The sequence below is a fragment of the Bombina bombina genome, chromosome 1 (assembly GCF_027579735.1).
Source record: "Bombina bombina isolate aBomBom1 chromosome 1, aBomBom1.pri, whole genome shotgun sequence".
NCBI lineage: Eukaryota > Metazoa > Chordata > Amphibia > Anura > Bombinatoridae > Bombina > Bombina bombina.
The window spans coordinates 351,158,284-351,177,117 of NC_069499.1; the positions used below are offsets into that span (position 1 = coordinate 351,158,284).

Sequence of the window (18,834 nt, forward strand, 5' to 3'; positions counted from 1 at the left end):
TCTTCAAGAAGGTTTGGAGAAAGGATTATCTGCAAGTTCTTTGAAGGGACAGATCTCTGCTTTATCTGTTTTACTTCACAAAAAGCTGGCGGCTGTGCCAGATGTTCAAGCTTTTGTTCAGGCTCTGGTTAGAATCAAGCCTGTTTACAAACCTTTGACTCCTCCTTGGAGTCTCAATTTAGTTCTTTCAGTTCTTCAGGGGGTTCCGTTTGAACCCTTACATTCCGTAGATATTAAGTTATTATCTTGGAAAGTTTTGTTTTTGGTTGCAATTTCTTCTGCTAGAAGAGTTTCAGAGTTATCTGCTCTGCAGTGTTCTCCTCCTTATCTGGTGTTCCATGCAGATAAGGTGGTTTTGCGTACTAAACCTGGTTTTCTTCCGAAAGTTGTTTCTAACAAAAACATTAACCAGGAGATAGTCGTGCCTTCTTTGTGTCCGAATCCAGTTTCAAAGAAGGAACGTTTGTTGCACAATTTGGATGTGGTTCGTGCTCTAAAATTCTATTTAGATGCTACAAAGGATTTCAGACAAACATCTTCCTTGTTTGTTGTTTATTCTGGTAAAAGGAGAGGTCAAAAAGCAACTTCTACCTCTCTCTCCTTTTGGCTTAAAAGCATCATCAGATTGGCTTACGAGACTGCCGGACGGCAGCCTCCTGAAAGAATCACAGCTCATTCCACTAGGGCCGTGGCTTCCACATGGGCCTTCAAGAACGAGGCTTCTGTTGATCAGATATGTAAGGCAGCGACTTGGTCTTCACTGCACACTTTTACTAAATTTTACAAATTTGATACTTTTGCTTCTTCTGAGGCTATTTTTGGGAGAAAGGTTTTGCAAGCCGTGGTGCCTTCCATCTAGGTGACCTGATTTGCTCCCTCCCATCATCCGTGTCCTAAAGCTTTGGTATTGGTTCCCACAAGTAAGGATGACGCCGTGGACCGGACACACCTATGTTGGAGAAAACAGAATTTATGTTTACCTGATAAATTACTTTCTCCAACGGTGTGTCCGGTCCACGGCCCGCCCTGGTTTTTTAATCAGGTCTGATAATTTATTTTCTTTAACTACAGTCACCACGGTATCATATGATTTCTCCTATGCAAATATTCCTCCTTTACGTCGGTCGAATGACTGGGGAAGGCGGAGCCTAGGAGGGATCATGTGACCAGCTTTGCTGGGCTCTTTGCCATTTCCTGTTGGGGAAGAGAATATCCCACAAGTAAGGATGACGCCGTGGACCGGACACACCGTTGGAGAAAGTAATTTATCAGGTAAACATAAATTCTGTTTTTACCATCTTTAAGATGTTGAGATGACTTTTATGTTATGCTTTTATAGGAATTGCTGAAATGTAGGGGTTTATTACAGGAGGGGAGCGATAATTCATCAGGCCTGGTTAACTTAAAGGGCCATTATAGTGAAAAAAATTACCTGCTCCCATTCATTAGAATGTCATTTTCTCACCATCAACTCTCCAAATCTATGTGTTTAACTCCCGTAAAGGGGTCCCGAGTGGAAACTTTAGCTAAGCCAATCAGCAGTGCTAGTTCAAAGTTTGGTAGTACAACTAGCGCTGCTAATTGTTTCAGTGTCAGTTTATGTCCAGGACCAGCAGTTCTCTCTGGCTTCCGAGTGGTGATTTACCTATGTTTTTAACCCCTTTGCAGAGGTTAAACACATATATTTGCAGGGTTGGTAGTGATAAAATAGCATGCTCTAATTAATTAGAGCATGCTGTTTAAACAACCTTTTAAAGTGAAGGTCAATTTTGATGAATTAGTGCCCGGTTTTTAATAATCCTATTAAAAACAAGGGCACTTTGATGAATTAAAGTGCCCTTGTTTTTAATAGTAATTAAAAAAACAGGCACTAAATCATGGAAATTGAACTTTACTTTAAAGGACCATTAAAGTTGACATTTCAATGACGCTTAAACTGTTTCATTATTGCAAGTGAAACATTATTGCAATATACATTTATTATTTATTTTGCAGCCGTTTGCTGTAAAATACATCTAAAAATTGTGCTTGTTTCACTTTCTCGCAGGGTGGCTTGGGTTAATACTTATAGGCAATTTATGTGAGCTTTTGTTTACTTTTTCTTCCCTCCCTAAACTTCTATGGTGTCACAAGCTTTTAAAAGGTGGATTATCAGGTTTACATCAACATTCATGATAGGAAAAAACATTATTTGCAATAGTAACTAAGTTGAAATAGTGTTAAACCACCTTAAGGGAATACAAAAGTGCAGGCTACCCCAGTCTGCACATGTGCACACAGAGTTTGTGCTATATCTGTATACTAGTTTTTCATTGGTTAGCAAGGGTTCTTTTGTTCTGTGGGACAGGGAAATCCGTGAAAAGAATAAACATAAAACAATTTACTCATTTGACAAAACAGAGCTGTGGTTTTCATTACAAAATAATTCTTATATATGAAGGTTCATAATGTCCCTTTAATTGTATAGCCGAACTTAGGTAAATGTAGGCTAGGCATTTATATTTAGAAAACATAAGCTGTATAAAGTAAAAAAGATGAAAATTGCGGCTAATAAGTGAAATCAGAACACATAGTATATTTTACACTATAGATAAAGTACTTGTAATACTTACATTATGTATGTCAACACTCCTACACCCCAAATATCAGCTGCTGGCCCAATAGCATCACCCTTTATCATCTCAGGTGCTGTATAGAAAACAGAACATATTTACAGGTAAGAATGATTCCATAAATAGCAAAGAAGACTGCCGAGCTGTCAGACATAAAATAATAATAATAATGAGAAGACTGCCGAGCTGTCAGACATAAAATAATAATAATAATAATGAGAAGACTGACATTATTGGATGAAAACAACCGTATTAAATAATATGATTATATTAACTGTATGTAGTGGGACCATATTTGCAGAGAAATCTGTGAATATCCTTGTTTTGTGAAGCTACATTTTTTTTACAACTACAATTTTCTGCTGGCACCAAACCTAAATGACCTTTATTTGGAGATCTTGTTCCCGATAATATAACGGTTGGACTTACACATAAATTCCAGTGTTCCCACTCGCCTTCCCAGCTGACGCAAAACCAAAGGGCTAAATGTCTGAGCACTCCCAAAGTCAATGATTTTGACAGTGTTCATGTAGGATACTATAATGTTCTCTGGCTTGATATCAAGATGCAATATCTTCTGCCCATGGATGTACTCCAGCCCCTGCAAAATCTGGAGTAGGTAGTTCACCACGTCATCCTCAGAATAACGAAATCTGCAATGAATGGGAAAATTACTAGTAAAAGTTAAAGGGTCACTAAAGCTAGATTTCCATGATTCAGATAGACCAAGCAATGTTAAATAAATATTTATATGATCTAATTGTCTTTGTTCTCTTGGTATCCTTTGTTGAAAAGCATGCCTAGGTAGGCTAAGGAGCTGCTGCTGATTAGTGGTTGTTCATATATTCCTCTTGTCACTGGCTCATGTGATGTGCTCAGCAAGCTTCCAGTAGTGCACTGATGTTGCTTCAACAAAGGATACTAAGAGAATTAAGCAAATTTGATAATAGCAGTACATTGGAAAGTTATTAAAATTCTATGCTCTATCTGAATCTCGAGATCATTTTTTTTTTGGTTTCAAGTCCCTTTAAAGACTATAGCACATTTAGTTTTAATTAAAATGTTAAAAAAAATAACACATTAAACCCTTAACGACCAGCGACATACCCTGTTCTTCACTGGTCTTTTAATGGGACTTGATTTATTGATAGTGCAGTGTCTCCGCCAGCGGCGAGAACATACTATTTCAGGAGGCCTGCAGGAGGGAGGGAGGTCATAACAGTGCTGTCTTGCCAGTTGCGGCGAGACCCGACTATTATGAGTCGACAAACCCTTAAAGGCCAGAGGCGTACAGGGTACATTGTGGTTGTTAAGGGGTTAATAAATGTAAAAACAAAAATGCATTTTTATAAAGACAATTACACCTGTTTTTGTAGAAGCAAACACTATAATGCATTTTCAATTTCCTTTTCAGATGACAAGACTGTGTCCTTTAAAGCCTAGTTTCTCAACCTGTGGCCAGGGGGTAGCTGGAGCTTTAGTAAGGTTTGGTAAGGGGTACTCAGTGGCTTGCCCTTTCATGATCTTTTACCCACATTTTGGGGCATTTCACGTATTTTTGTTACCTAATAATATTTATGTGCATTTCCAGGTACTTAGGACAAATATTTATGCCTGATATGGTACTTGCTCCAAAAAAGGTGAGAAACACTGCTTTAAAGTGTACAATTATACCAATATAAAGTAAATAAATAATGTTATTGAAAAAGCTAAGCTGGGAAAAGAAGCTATTATCTATCTATTTAAAGGGTCGTAGTCAAGCATGAATTGTTGATTACAGTTTTGAATATGAGCATTTTTACAATATAACCAATATACTTGCATCAGCAAAAATATTTCTGGTAAGCTGTTACTGTTTCTGGCATTCACAGATATGCACAATCATTCAAAGAACAAGCCGCACAATGTTTGAAGAGTGCACAGGGATTGCACATATCCCCCCCTGATCATTAGAAGCATTTTAGCTAATTCAAGTTTTACTAAAACACTTTTGTTCAAAATTGCAATGCACTTGTGCACTTTAATTTTTACTATTATGCCCCTTTAAGCATCAATATGTACAATATGAAATATAAGCATCACATCTCAAGTGAAAGTTGATTTAATTCTGTTGGCGAGATACTTTAAATGGCTTTAGTATTCATTGCAAAAAAAATAAAAACATATGAGCAATAGATAACAAAATTTGCCAGCGGACAGTGACACATTGCTGAGCACGACTCCTCACCTCTCTACCAAACAGTAAAGAAGCTCTCTGCCGGTGCACTGTTCAGAGATCAAGACAAGATATCGCGGGGTAATATAAGCTTCATGCAGACTCAAGATCCGTTGATGGTGAAGACACTTTAAAACCTCATATTCCTGCAGCACACTCTGCTTATTCTCTGGTTCATATGGTACGATTTTGGCCATAAAGTGCTTTCCTGTTGCATTTTCCGTACACTCTCGGATGACTCCAAACCGGCCCCTGTGGAAAGTGATAAATTAATTACAATAAACATAGTTTGACACTGATATTAGCAGTCATGACGTTTGTTCTAGTAGTGCTCCTCTCCCTGCTATGCCAGAGAGTATGAAAATACATATTGATTACTGAATTTGTTGGATAAAAATTAAGGTCGTATTGTAATTGGATTCAATAAAAACATACTGGACCCGAATGTCCTGGAAAACATTGTCAAATGTATCATTTCTGTGGAAAAGTAAAATTTTTCCATCCATACTGTATTTTACCTATATTTTTCAGGAGAAATTAGATTTAAACTGGCAATTGTGTCTGTATCTAAAGAAGATATAGAAATGGTTTTGAATTGCCTTTATTTTGCTCTGTCTCGTCTTTTTTTTATATCTCCATATGTGTTTTTCCGTCTTTCTCAATTTCTCATCTTGACTCATATCAACTTTTTTTTCTAAATCTTTGTTTCTGTAATCTAAAAGCCAAAGGGGATCTAATCACATCAAGTTGTCTACTGCTGGAAGAGAGTGATGAAATCATTGCATGTGTGTTAATGGCAGAAAAGATGTATACAATTACTATCAAGGGGGTACAATTACAGAATTATGTGTACTTCTGGAACAAAAAACTTTCATTTATAGTTCTATGTGTGTTTAACTAGCAGCCACGGCAGGTAAAAACAATGATTTCTTTCAGCTAAGAGGGTCCGTCTATCGCTTTATATTTTTTTGCATGCACCAAGAAGAAGAGTAGCTTTGTGTCTGTTACTGGCAACCAAGGGGGTAAAATTACATAACTATGTGTGTTGCTGGCACAAGTCGTTAAAATCATTGCTTGATAATTGTTTAATGGCAGCCAAGAGAAGGAGGTGTAAATTATCTTATCTCTGTGCATTACCAGCAGCTAAGGGGACAACATAACAGATGAATGCTCTGCTTATGGGGGTTAATGTACCTACTAAGTGCCTGATTACAAGTAGAGTGGTATTTACTGTTTCTGCTAGTTGCGCTAGAAATACACTTTTTTTCTGCGTCAGGTTGCACTCGTATTATGAGTTGAAAGTGAAAATGTATAACCCGACGCGCACCAATAGGTTACTTCTAGCGCAACTAGACTATTGCACAAAAGATAACCTCTTCCCCCACAGAAGTCAATGGAGAGAAAAAAGTGGGAAAAAAACGAACACCCAACTCGCGTGCTAACCTGAACTCATATGCGCTAACCTGACATGAAAATATGAATATTTCACATTCCAATGTACTGCACATAGCAGAATATGTTCTATTTATTTATAAATACACACACATATATATGATGGTATTTTGGTACAATATATATTTAAAAATACATAGAACAAATTCTGCTATGTGCAGAACATTGGAATGTGATATATTTACAGTTAATACACACTAAAACACTATCTTAAAAATAAATATTGTTTTTCATTTTTTCATCTACTTAATTGCAAAGGGCTCCAATGCACTTATATATATGTATACATATGTATTTATATGTGTATATATGTTTGTAAATACATATGTACACACGTATGTATGTATGTATATATATATATATATATATATATATATACACATAGTATATAAGTATATATATATATATATATATATATATATACATATCTATCTTTAGACATCTATATGTATGTATCTTCAGAGTCCTTTGCCTGCTTTTTTTTCTAACACCTCAGATCTCATATCATATTTTTGTGCAATATTTTTTGTGAATACTTTTTATTAGACAGTGTTATTATGAGTGTAACTGTACTTTATAATGTATTTGTATGTGTTTTGTGCAGTTTATTTTAATTCCGAGAGACAGTTAACCACAGATCTGAGATTGCTGTAATAATTCTAGTGTAAATAGCGATTGTGCTCAACTTGTAATATGAGTACAATTTAATCTTGCACAAACATTTGCACATCACTTTTAATCTAGCCCTAAATAAGCACAGTCTACTAAATTGTACTTTATTTGGTATATTGATAGGATGGGTGTATTTATGTACTATAATCTCCTCTTATAATAATTTTTTTGTACTTATAGGTTTTATATTGTGTGTATAGAAAAACATTTTTAGTAACATTTTGTGAGTATCCTGCAAAAAAATTCATATGTGTAATATTAAATTTTTACCACAAGATGGCAATATTGTATTGCAGGTTGATTTTTTTTGTATGTGTAGTGAAAGGGACAGTCTACAAAAGAATTTTTATTGTTTTAAAAGATAGATAATCCCTTTATTCCCCATTCCCCATTTCTGTATAACCAATACAGTTATATTAATATATGTTTTAACTCTGTGATTACCTTGTATCTAAGCATCTTCTGACAGCCCCCTGATCACATGACTTTTTATTTATTATCTATTAACTTGCATTTAATACGGTGTTGTGCTGAATCTTAAAATAACTCCTTGGGCATAAACACATTGTTATCTATATGGCCCACATGAACTAGCAGTCTCCTATTGTTTAAAGCAAATACAAAAGCATGTAATTGAGAGGCTGTCAATAGAGCCTTTGAAACAGGAAGAAATTTAGAGGTTTAAATGTTATAAAGGAATTGGTAGTAAAGGCATTATCTATCATTTTAAACAATAAACATTTTTTTTTGTTCCTTTAACATACATGACTAAGGGCCTATAGTAGGCCTGAAACATTATAGCTGTTTGTTCCTATGCACCCTGTAATGAAAGAATAAAGGTAATTTTAAACTGAGGGGGATATCTATCAAAGCGTCAACCGAAAATACGCTTGAATTCCACATCGTAATTGTCGCAAGATTAATCCGACCTAGTTATAAAAGCCTCAAGATCGGAATAAGTTGAATTTTGTGACGTAACATATGTTCATTCGCCCTCCTATTTGACACTATTTGAAGCCATTACGAGATATGCTTCTTTTCCGACGCAGCGTACCTAGTTTTCAATCCGCCACCCTTGAGGTCGCGGATGCCATAGAACTCAATGGGAGTTGGAAAACACAGAAATCTGATGTTCAATGCTGCAAGAGAATGAAGCATATCACCTAATAAAAGTCAATTACAAACTATTAAATATGTATACACTTCCAAAATCTAACAATATTATTGCTACACATTTGGTGCACTATATAGAGATACATTTTTAAATTTTAAAATATATATATATATATATTTCTCCAACATTGGTGTGTCCGGTCCATGGTGTCATCCATAACTTGTGGGAATATCTCTTCCCCAACAGGAAATGGCAAAGAGTACAGCAAAAGCTGTCCATATAGTCCCTCCTAGGCTCCGCCCACCCCAGTCATTCTCTTTGCCGTTGCACAGGCAACATCTCCACGGAGATGGTGAAGAGTATGTGGTGTTTAGTTGTAGTTTTTTATTCTACTATCAAGAGTTTGTTATTTTAAAATAGTGCTGGTATGTACTATTTACTCTGAAACAGAAAAAGATGAAGAGTTCTGTTTGTGAGAGGAATATGATTTTAGCAGCAGTAACTAAAATCGTTTGCTGTTTCCACATAGGACTGTTGAGATGAAATAACTTCAGTTGGGGGAAACAGTTAGCAGACTTTTCTGCTTAAGGTATGACTAGCCATTTTTCTAACAAGACTGTGTAATGCTGGAAGGCTGTCATTTCCCCTCATGGGGACCGGTAAGCCATTTTCTTAGTCTCAAACAGAATAAAGGGCTTAATATGGGCTATAAAACTGGTAGACACTTTTATGGGCAAGATCGATTGCTTTATTTGGGCATTTTATAAAGCTTGATGTTGATATTCACACTTATAAACTTTGGGGAACGTTTTTTTAACGTCAGGCACTGGTTTAGACACCTTTTCAGTCAGGAAGGGCCTTCCCTGTAGTAGGCTGAGCCTCATTTTCGCGCCATTACTGCGCAGTTACTTTTGAGAGCAGGACATGCAGCTGCATGTGTGTGGGTCTGAAAGTTGTTGAAAAGGTTCCTAGAAGGCTTCATTTGGTATCGTATACCCCCTGGGTTTGGTAAAGTCGCAGCAAAGGCTGTAGCTGGGACTGTAGAGGGGTTAAAACTATAACCGGCTCCGGTTTCTTCATTTTAAGGGTTAAAGGTCTCAAATTTGGGGTGCAATGCTTTGAATGCTTTAAGACACTGTGGTGAAAATTTGGTTAAATTTGAACAATTCCTTCATAGTTTTTCACATATTCAGTAATAAAGTGTGCACTGTTTAAAATTTAAAGAGACAGTAACGGTTTTGTTTAAAAACGGTTTTTGTACTTTATTGACAAGTTTAAGCCTGTTTAACATGTCTGTGCCTTCAGATAAACTATGTTCTGTATGTATGGAAGCCAATGTGTCTCCCCCTTCAAAATTGTGTGATAATTGTGCCATAGCGTCCAAACAAAGTAAGGACAGTACTGCCACAGATAGTAAAGTTGCCCAAGATGATTCATCAGATGAAGGGAGTAGACATAGTTCTACATCATCTCCTTCTGTGTCTACACCAGTTTTGCCCATGCAGGAGACCCCTAGTACTTCTAGCGCGCCAATGCTTATTACTATGCAACAATTGATGGCAGTAATGGATAACTCCATAGCAAATATTTTATCCAAAATGCCTGCATATCAGAGAAAGCGTGATTGCTCTGTTTTTAAACACTGTAGAGCAGGAGGGCGCTGATGATAATTGCTCTGTCATACCCTCACACCAATCTGAAGGGGCCATGAGGGAGGTTTTGTCAGATGGGGAAATTTCAGATTCAGGTAGAATTTCTCAACAGGCAGAACCTGATGTTGTGACATTTAAATTTAAATTAGAGCATCTCCGCGCACTGCTTAAGGAGGGGTTATCTACTCTGGATGATTGTGACAACCTGGTCATTCCAGAAAAATTGTGCAAGATGCACAATTTCCTAGAGGTTCCGGTGCACCCCGACGATTTTCCTATACCCAAGCGGGTGGCGGACATAGTGAATAAGGAGTGGGAGAAGCCCGGCATACCATTTGTTCCCCCTCCTATATTTAAGAAATTATTTCCTATGGTCGACCCCAGAAAGGACTTATGGCAGACAGTCCCTAAGGTCGAGGGGGCAGTTTCTACACTAGCCAAGCGCACTACTATTCCTATCGAGGATAATTGTGCTTTCAAAGATCCTATGGATAAAAAATTGGAGGGTTTGCTTAAAAAGATTTTTGTACAGCAAGGTTACCTCCTGCAACCTATTTCGTGCATTATTCCTGTCACCACAGCAGCGTGGTTCTGGTTCGAGGAACTAGAAAAGTCGCTCAGTAGAGAGACTCCGTATGAGGAGGTTATGGACAGAGTTCACGCACTTAAGTTAGCTAATTCCTTTATTTTAGATGCCGCTTTGCAGTTAGCTAGATTAGCGGCGAAAAATTCTAGGTTTGCAATTGTGGCGCGCAGAGCGCTCTGGCTAAAGTCTTGGTCAGCGGATGTATCTTCCAAGACAAAATTGCTTAATATCCCTTTCAAGGGTAAAACTCTTTTTGGGCCAGAATTGAAAGAGATTATCTCAGACATCACTGGGGGTAAGGGCCACTCCCTCCCACAAGATAGGCCTTTCAAAGCCAAGAATAAGTCTAATTTTCGTTCCTTTCGCAATTTCAGGAACGGACCGGCCTCCAACTCTGCAGCCTCTAGACAAGAGGGTAATACTTCACAAACCAAACCAGCTTGGAAACCGATGCAAGGCTGGAACAAGGGTAAGCAGACCAAGAAACCTGCTGCTGCTAACAAAACAGCATGAAGGAGTAGCCCCCGATCCGGGACCGGATCTAGTAGGGGGCAGACTCTCTCTCTTCCCTCAGGCTTGGGCAAGAGATGTTCAGGACCCCTGGGCACTAGAAATCTTCTGGAATTCAAGGAACTACCCCCAAGGGTAAGGTTCCACATGTCTCACTTATCTTCATACATTGTGTAGAAGACCTGTTAAAAATGGGAGTGATACACCCAGTTCCAACAGTGGAACAAGGAATGGGGTTTTACTCAAATCTGTTTGTGGTTCCCAAAAAAGAGGGAACCTTCAGACCAATTCTGCATTTAAAGATCCTAAACAAATTTCCCATTCAAACGATTTTACCTACAATCCAGGAGGGTCAATTTATGACTACCGTGGATCTAAAGGATGCGTATCTACATATTCCTATCCACAAAGATCATCATCAGTTCCTAAGGTTCGCCTTTCTGGACAAACATTACCAGTTTGTGGCTCTCCCATTCGGGCTAGCCACTGCTCCAAGGATTTTCACAAAGGTACTCGGGTCCCTTCTAGCGGTTCTAAGACCAAGGGGCATTGCAGTGGCACCTTACTTGGACGACATTCTGATACAAGCGTTATCTCTTTCAAAGGCAAAGGCTCACACAGACATCGTTCTGGCCTTTCTCAGATCTCACGGATGGAAAGTGAACATAGAAAAAAGTTCCCTGTCTCCGTCGACAAGAGTTCCTTTCTTGGGGACAATAATAGATTCTTTAGAAATGAAGATTTTCCTGACAGATGTCAGAAAGTCAAAGCTTCTAAACGCTTGTCAAGTTCTTCATTCTGTTCCACGTCCTTCCATAGCTCAGTGCATGGAAGTAGTAGGGTTGATGGTTGCAGCAATGGACATAGTTCCTTTTGCGCAAATTCATCTAAGACCATTACAACTGTGCATGCTGAAACAGTGGAATGGGGACTATACAGACTTGTCTCCAGTGATTCAAGTAGATCAGAAGACCAGAGACTCACTCCATTGGTGGCTAACCCAGGACCACCTGTCCCAGGGAATGAGTTTCCGCAGACCAGAGTGGGTCATCGTCACGACCGACGCCAGTCTAGTGGGCTGGGGCGCGGTCTGGAACTCCCTGAAAGATCAGGGGCTATGGTCTCGGGAAGAGTCTCTTCTCCCGATAAACATTCTGGAACTGAGAGCGATATTCAATGCTCTCAGAGCTTGGCCTCAACTAGCAAATGCCAGATTCATAAGATTCCAATTAGACAACATGACGACTGTTGCTTACATCAATCATCATGGGGGAACAAGGAGTTCCCTGGCGATGAGAAAAGTGACCAAAATCATAAAATGGGCGGAGGATCACTCCTGCCACCTATCTGCGATCCACATCCCAGGAGTGGAAAACTGGGAGGCGGATTATCTGAGTCGTCAGACATTCCATCCGGGGGAGTGGGAACTCCACCCGGAGATCTTTGCCCAGTTGACTCAATTATGGGGCATTCCAGACATGGATCTAATGGCGTCTCGTCAGAACTTCAAGGTTCCTTGCTATGGGTCCAGATCCAGGGATCCCAAGGCGACTCTAGTGGATGCATTAGTAGCGCCTTGGACCTTCAACCTAGCTTATGTGTTTCCACCGTTTCCTCTCATTCCCAGGCTAGTAGCCAGGATCAAGCAGGAGAGGGCCTCGGTGATCTTGATAGCTCCTGCGTGGCCACGCAGGACTTGGTATGCAGACCTGGTGAATATGTCCTCGGCTCCACCATGGAAGCTACCTTTGAGACAGGATCTTCTTGTACAAGGTCCATTCGAACATCCAAATCTAGTTTCCCTTCAGCTAACGGCTTGGAAATTGAACGCTTGATTTTATCTAAGTGTGGGTTTTCGGATTCTGTAATAGATACTCTGATACAAGCCAGAAAACCTGTAACTAGGAAGATTTACCATAAAATATGGAAAAGATATATCTGTTGGTGTGAATCCAAGGGATTCTCATGGAGTAAGATCAAAATTCCTAGGATCCTTTCTTTTCTCCAAGAAGGTTTGGATAAGGGATTATCAGCGAGTTCTCTAAAGGGACAGATTTCTGCTTTATCTGTCTTATTACACAAACGACTGGCAGCTGTGCCTGATGTTCAAGCTTTTGTTCAGGCTTTGGTCAGGATCAAGCCTGTTTACAGACCTTTGACTCCTCCGTGGAGTCTGAATTTAGTTCTTTCAGTTCTTCAAGGGGTTCCGTTTGAACCTCTACATTCCATAGATATCAAGATGTTATCTTGGAAAGTTCTGGTTGCTATTGGTTGCTATTTCTTCTGCTAGAAGAGTTTCTGAGTTATCTGCTCTGCAGTGTAATCCGCCCTATCTGGTGTTCCATTCAGATAAGGTTGTTTTGCGTACTAAACCTGGTTTCCTTCCAAAGGTTTCCTACAAGAATATTAACCAGGAAATAGTTGTGCCTTCTTTGTGTCCGAATCCAGTTTCAAAGAAGGAACGTTTGTTACACAATCTAGATGTAGTTCGTGCTTTAAAGTTCTATTTAGAAGCAACAAAGCATTTCAGACAAACGTCTTCTCTGTTTGTCGTTTATTCTGGCAAGAGGAGAGGTCAAAAAGCTACTGCTACCTCTCTTTCCTTTTGGCTGAAAAGCATCATCTGATTGGCTTACGAGACTGCCGGACGGCAGCCTCCTGAACGCATCACAGCTCACTCTACTAGGGCTGTGGCTTGCACATGAGCCTTCAAGAACGAGGCTTCTGTTGATCAGATATGTAAGGCAGCGACTTGGTCTTCCCTGCACACTTTTGCCAAATTCTACAAATTTGATACTTTTGCTTCTTCGGAGGCTATTTTTGGGAGAAAGGTTTTGCAAGCCGTGGTGCCTTCCGTTTAGGCAACCTGATTGGCTCCCTCCCTTCATCCGTGTCCTAAAGCTTTGGTATTGGTTCCCACAAGTTATGGATGACGCCGTGGACCGGACACACCAATGTTGGAGAAAACTAAATTTATGCTTACCTGATAAATTACTTTCTCCAACGGTGTGTCCGGTCCACGGCCCGCCCTGGTTTTTTAATCAGGTTTGATGAATTTATTTCTTTAACTACAGTCACCACGGCACCCTATAGTTTCTCCTGTTTTTCTCCTGTCCGTCGGTCGAATGACTGGGGTGGGCGGAGCCTAGGAGGCACTATATGGACAGCTTTTGCTGTACTCTTTGCCATTTCCTGTTGGGGAAGAGATATTCCCACAAGTTATGGATGACGCCGTGGACCGGACACACCGTTGGAGAAAGTAATTTATCAGGTAAGCATAAATTCTGTTTTTTTAATCTTTTTGCACCATGTTTAATGTTGTATATACTCTTATACAAATGTTACAAACACAAAGGCCAGATTACGAGATTTGCGTTATGAGCGGCTCGGTAATAACTTGCAAGTTATTTCCACTGCTCACCTTTAATAGCGCTTCTATTACAGGTTTGCAAAAACCCGGCATTAGCAGGCAATATGGCAGCGTTGAGCTCCATACCGCACACAAATACCAGCGCTGCTTTGAGCTGATTTTACGAGCTCGTGCACGATTTCCCCATAGATATCAAAGGGGAGAGCGGGCTAAAAAAAAACTAACACCTGCAATAAAGGAGCGTAAAGCTCCGTAATGCAGCCCCATTGATTCCTATGGGGAAAGAAAATGTATGTTTACACCTAACACCCTAACATAAACCCTGAGTCTAAACACCCATAATCTGCCGCCCCCGACATCACCGACACCTACCTACACTTATTAACCCCTAATCTGCCGCCCACGTCATCACCGCCACCTACCTATACTTATTAACCCCTAATCTGCCACCCCCAATGTCGCCGCCACCACTCTACTAAAGTTATTAACCCCTAAACCTCTGGCCTCCCACATCACTAACACTAAATAAATATATTAACCCCTAACTTTAATATAATTTAAATAAATTAAATACAAATTACTATTATTTCCTAAATAATTCCTATTTAAGACTAAATACTTACCCGTAAAATAAACCCAAATATAGCTACAATATAACTAATAGTTACATTGTAGCTATCTTAGGTTTTATTTTTATGTTACAGGTAAGTTTGTATTTATTTTAAATAGGTAGAATAGTTAGTAAATAAATACAAAGTTACCTGTAAAATAAAACCTAACCTGCCTTACACTAAAACCTAACATTACAACAAAATTAAATAAATTAAAAAAACTAAATTAATTTATCTAAATTACAGAAAATAATAAACACTAAATTACACAAAATAAAAAAGAAATGATCAAATATTTAAACAAATTACACCTAATCTAATAGCCCTATCAAAATAAAAACAAAACTTATGCTTACCTGATAAATGTATTTCTATTTTTACACAATGAGTCCACGGATCATCTTAATTACTAATGGGATATTCACCTCCTGGTCAGCAGGAGGCGGCAAAGAGCACCACAGCAGAGCTGTTAAATATCACCTCCCCTGACTCCCAACCCAGTCATTTGACCGAAGTAAAGGAGAGAAAGGAAGTAACAAGGTGCAGAGGTGTATGAAGTTTATAATAACCAACAACCTGTCTCATACAAAAAAACAGGGCGGGCCGTGGATCATTGTGTCAAAAACTAAATAAATTTATCAGGTAAGCATAAATGTTGTTTTTCTTTTTAATGACACGATGAGTCCACGAATCATCTTAATTACTAATGGGAACCAATACCCAAGCTAGAGTACACAGATATTACGGGAGGGACAAGACAGGGAACCTAAACGGAAGGCACCACTGCTTGAACAACCTTTCTCCCAAAAGCGGCCTCAGCAGGGGCAAAAGTGTCAAATTTGTAGAATTTTGAAAAAGTGTGAAGAGAGGACCAAGTTGCAGCCTTGCAAATCTGTTCCACTGAAGCTTCATTATTGAATGCCCATGAGGAAGTAACAGCCCTTGTGGAATGAGCTGTAACTCTCTCAGAAGGCTGCTGTCCAGCAGTCTCATATGCAAAACGTATGATACTCTTCAGCCAAAAAGAAAGAGAAGTAGCCGTAGCTTTCTGACCTTACATTTTCCTGAGAAAACCACAAACAGGGCGAAAATCCTTAGTTGCCTGCAGATAAAATTTTAAGGCACGAACCACGTCCAAATTATGCAAAAGCCTTTCTTTCTAAGAAGAAGGATTAGGACACAAAGAAGGAACAACAATCTCTTGATTAATGTTCCGATCCGAAACAACTTTAGGAAGAAAACCCAATTTAGTATGTAAAACTACCTTATCTGAATGAAAAATAAGGTAAGGAGACTCATACTGCAATGCTGAGAGCTCTGACACACTGCGGGCAGAAGAAATAGCAACAAGAAATAAAACTTTCCAAAATAATTTAATATCTAAGGAATGCATAGCCCCTTGAAGAACTAAATTTAGACTCCATGGAGGAGTAACTGGTTTGTACACAGGCCTGATCCTGACAAAATGATTGTACATCTGGAACATCTGCCAGACGTTTGTGTAACAAAATAGATAAGGAGATTTGATCCTTTAGGGAACTTGTCGACAATCCTTTCTCCAAACCCTCTTGGAGAAAGGATAAAATTCTAGGAATCATAACTCTACTCCATGAGTAGCCTTTGGACTCACACCAATAGAGATATTTACACCATATCTTATGGTAAATCCTAGTAACAGGCTTATGAGCCTGAATCATGGTCTCAATGACCGATTCAGAAAAGCCCCGCTTGAATAAAATTAAGCGTTCAATCTCCAAGCAGTCAGCTTCAGAGAAACTAGATGTGGGTGAAGGAAGGGCCCTTGAATTAGAAGGTCCTTCCTCAACGGAAGTCTCAAAGGTTGAAGAGACGACATTTCCACCAGATCTGCATGCCAAATCCTGCGAGGCCAAGCGGGTGCAATGAGGATCACCAATGCCCTCTCCTGTTTGATTCGAGCAATGACCCGAGGAAGAAGAGCAAACGGAGGAAATAGGTATGCTAGACTGAAGGTCCAAGGAACCGCAAGAGCATCTATGATTTCCGCCTGGGAGTCCCTGGACCTCGATCCGTATCTCGGGAGCTTGGCATTCTGTTGAGATGCCATTATATCTAATTCCGGCTGACCCCACTTGAGAATCAGGCTGGAGAACACTTCCGGATGAAAGGTCTGCCTGCTCAGGAAGTCCGCCTCCCAGTTGTCCACCCCTGGGATGTGGATCGCCGACAGGCAGCAAGAATGGGCCTCCGCCCACTGAATTATTTTTGTTACTTCTGTCATCGCCAAGGAAGTCATCCTCCCTGATGATTGATGTAAGCCACTGAAGTTATATTGTCCTACTGGAACCTGATAAACTGGACCGAGGCTAACTGGGGCCAGGCCAGAAGAGCATTGAAGATCGCTCTCAGCTCCAGAATGTTGATAGGAAGAGCAGACTGTGACTGAGTGCAAACTCCCTGAGCCTTTAGGGAGTCCCAGACTGCTCCCCACCCTAAAAGGCTGGTGTCTGTTATCACAATCACCGAAGATGGTCTGCGAAAGCAGGTTCCCTGGGAGAGATGATCCTGAGACAACCACCATTGAAGGGAATCCCTTGTCTCCTGCTCCAGTAGTATTTGAGGAGACAAATCCGCATAATTTCTGTTCCATTGCCTGAGCATGCTTAACTGCAGAGGTCTGAGGTGGAACCGAGCAAATGGGATGATGTCCATTGCCGCCACCATCAGCCGATTACCTCCATGCACTGAGCCACTGAAGGCCGAGGAGTGGACTGAATGACTAGACAAGTATCGATAATCTTTGATTTCCTGACTTCTGTCAGAAAAATCTTCATAGATAGGGAATTTATTATGGTTCCCAAGAACGTTACCCTTGTACTTGGTACTAAGGAACTATTTTCCAAATTTACCTTCCACCCGTGAGATCGCAGGAAGGATAAAACCATGTCCGTGTGGGATCTTGCTTGTTTTAAGGATGGTGCCTGAACAAGGATATCGTCCAGATAGGGCACCACTGCAATGCCCCTTAACCGAAGCACCGCCAACAGCGATCCCAGAACCTTTGTGAAAATTCTGGGAGCTGTGGCAAGACCGAAAGGCAAACCTTAGGAACTTGTGATGATCCCTGTGAATGGGAACATGCAGGTAGGTGTCCTTTAGATCCACTGTTGTCATAAATTGACCCTCTTGGATCAAAGGAAGAATGGAACGAATAGTTTCCATCTTGAAGGACAGTACCTTGAGAAATTTGTTTAGACTCTTGAGATCTAAAATTGGTCTGAAGGTTCCCTCTTTTTTGGGAACCACGAACAGATTGGAATAAAAACCCAGACCCTGTTACTGTATTGGAACAGGAACTATCATTCCCAGGTCGGAAAGGTCTCTTACACAGCGTAAGAACGCCTCTCTTTTTGTCTGGTTTACAGATAATCTTGAAAGCAGAAACCTGCCTCTGGGAGGAAAACTTTTGTATCCCTGGGTCACTATGTCTATTGCCCAGGGATCCTGAACATCTCGAACCCAACCTGAGTGAAGAAGGAAAGTCTGCCCTCTACATGATCCGGTCCTGGATTGGAGGCTGACCCTTCATGCTGATTTTGGTTCAATGGCGGGCTTCTTGGATTCTTTACCCTTATTCCAAGACTGATTGGGTCTCCAGGAAGGTTTAGACTGTTCCTGCTTGGGGGCGAAAGAGGAAGAATTTCCCTTGAAATTTCGAAAGGAGTGAAATTTGCTCTGTCTTCCATTTTGCTTGTTTCTCCTGTCCTAAAGGGAGAAGGTGACCCTTACCTCCCGTAATGTCAAAAATTAGTTCTGCCAATACAGGTCCAAACAAGGTCTTCCCCTTGTAAGGAATCACTAAGAGCTTAGACTTGGAAGAGACATCCGCCGACCAAGGCTTTAACCATAAGGCTCTGTGAGCTAGAATAGAGAAACCTGAAATCTTTGCTCCCAGTTTGATAACTTGAAGGGAAGCATCTGTAATAAAGGAATTGGCCAATTTAAGGGCCTTAATCCTATCCTGGATTTCATCCAGAGGAGTCTCTGTCCTAATAGCACCA

The 18,834-nt window shown here is 40.0% G+C and overlaps 1 protein-coding gene across 2 annotated transcripts in view; it reads right to left on the reverse strand.

Annotated features, from left to right (window-relative positions):
* Positions 1-18,834, reverse strand: part of SPEG (striated muscle enriched protein kinase) — a 649,794-nt gene that overhangs the window by 29,692 nt on the left and 601,268 nt on the right. For both annotated transcript variants that reach the window (XM_053698167.1, XM_053698168.1), the window contains 3 exons: positions 4,840-5,079; positions 3,042-3,265; positions 2,613-2,688 (listed from right to left, as the gene is read on the reverse strand). In XM_053698167.1, the coding sequence (XP_053554142.1) occupies positions 2,613-2,688; positions 3,042-3,265; positions 4,840-5,079 (540 nt within the window). The remainder of the gene's footprint in view (positions 1-2,612; positions 2,689-3,041; positions 3,266-4,839; positions 5,080-18,834) is intronic.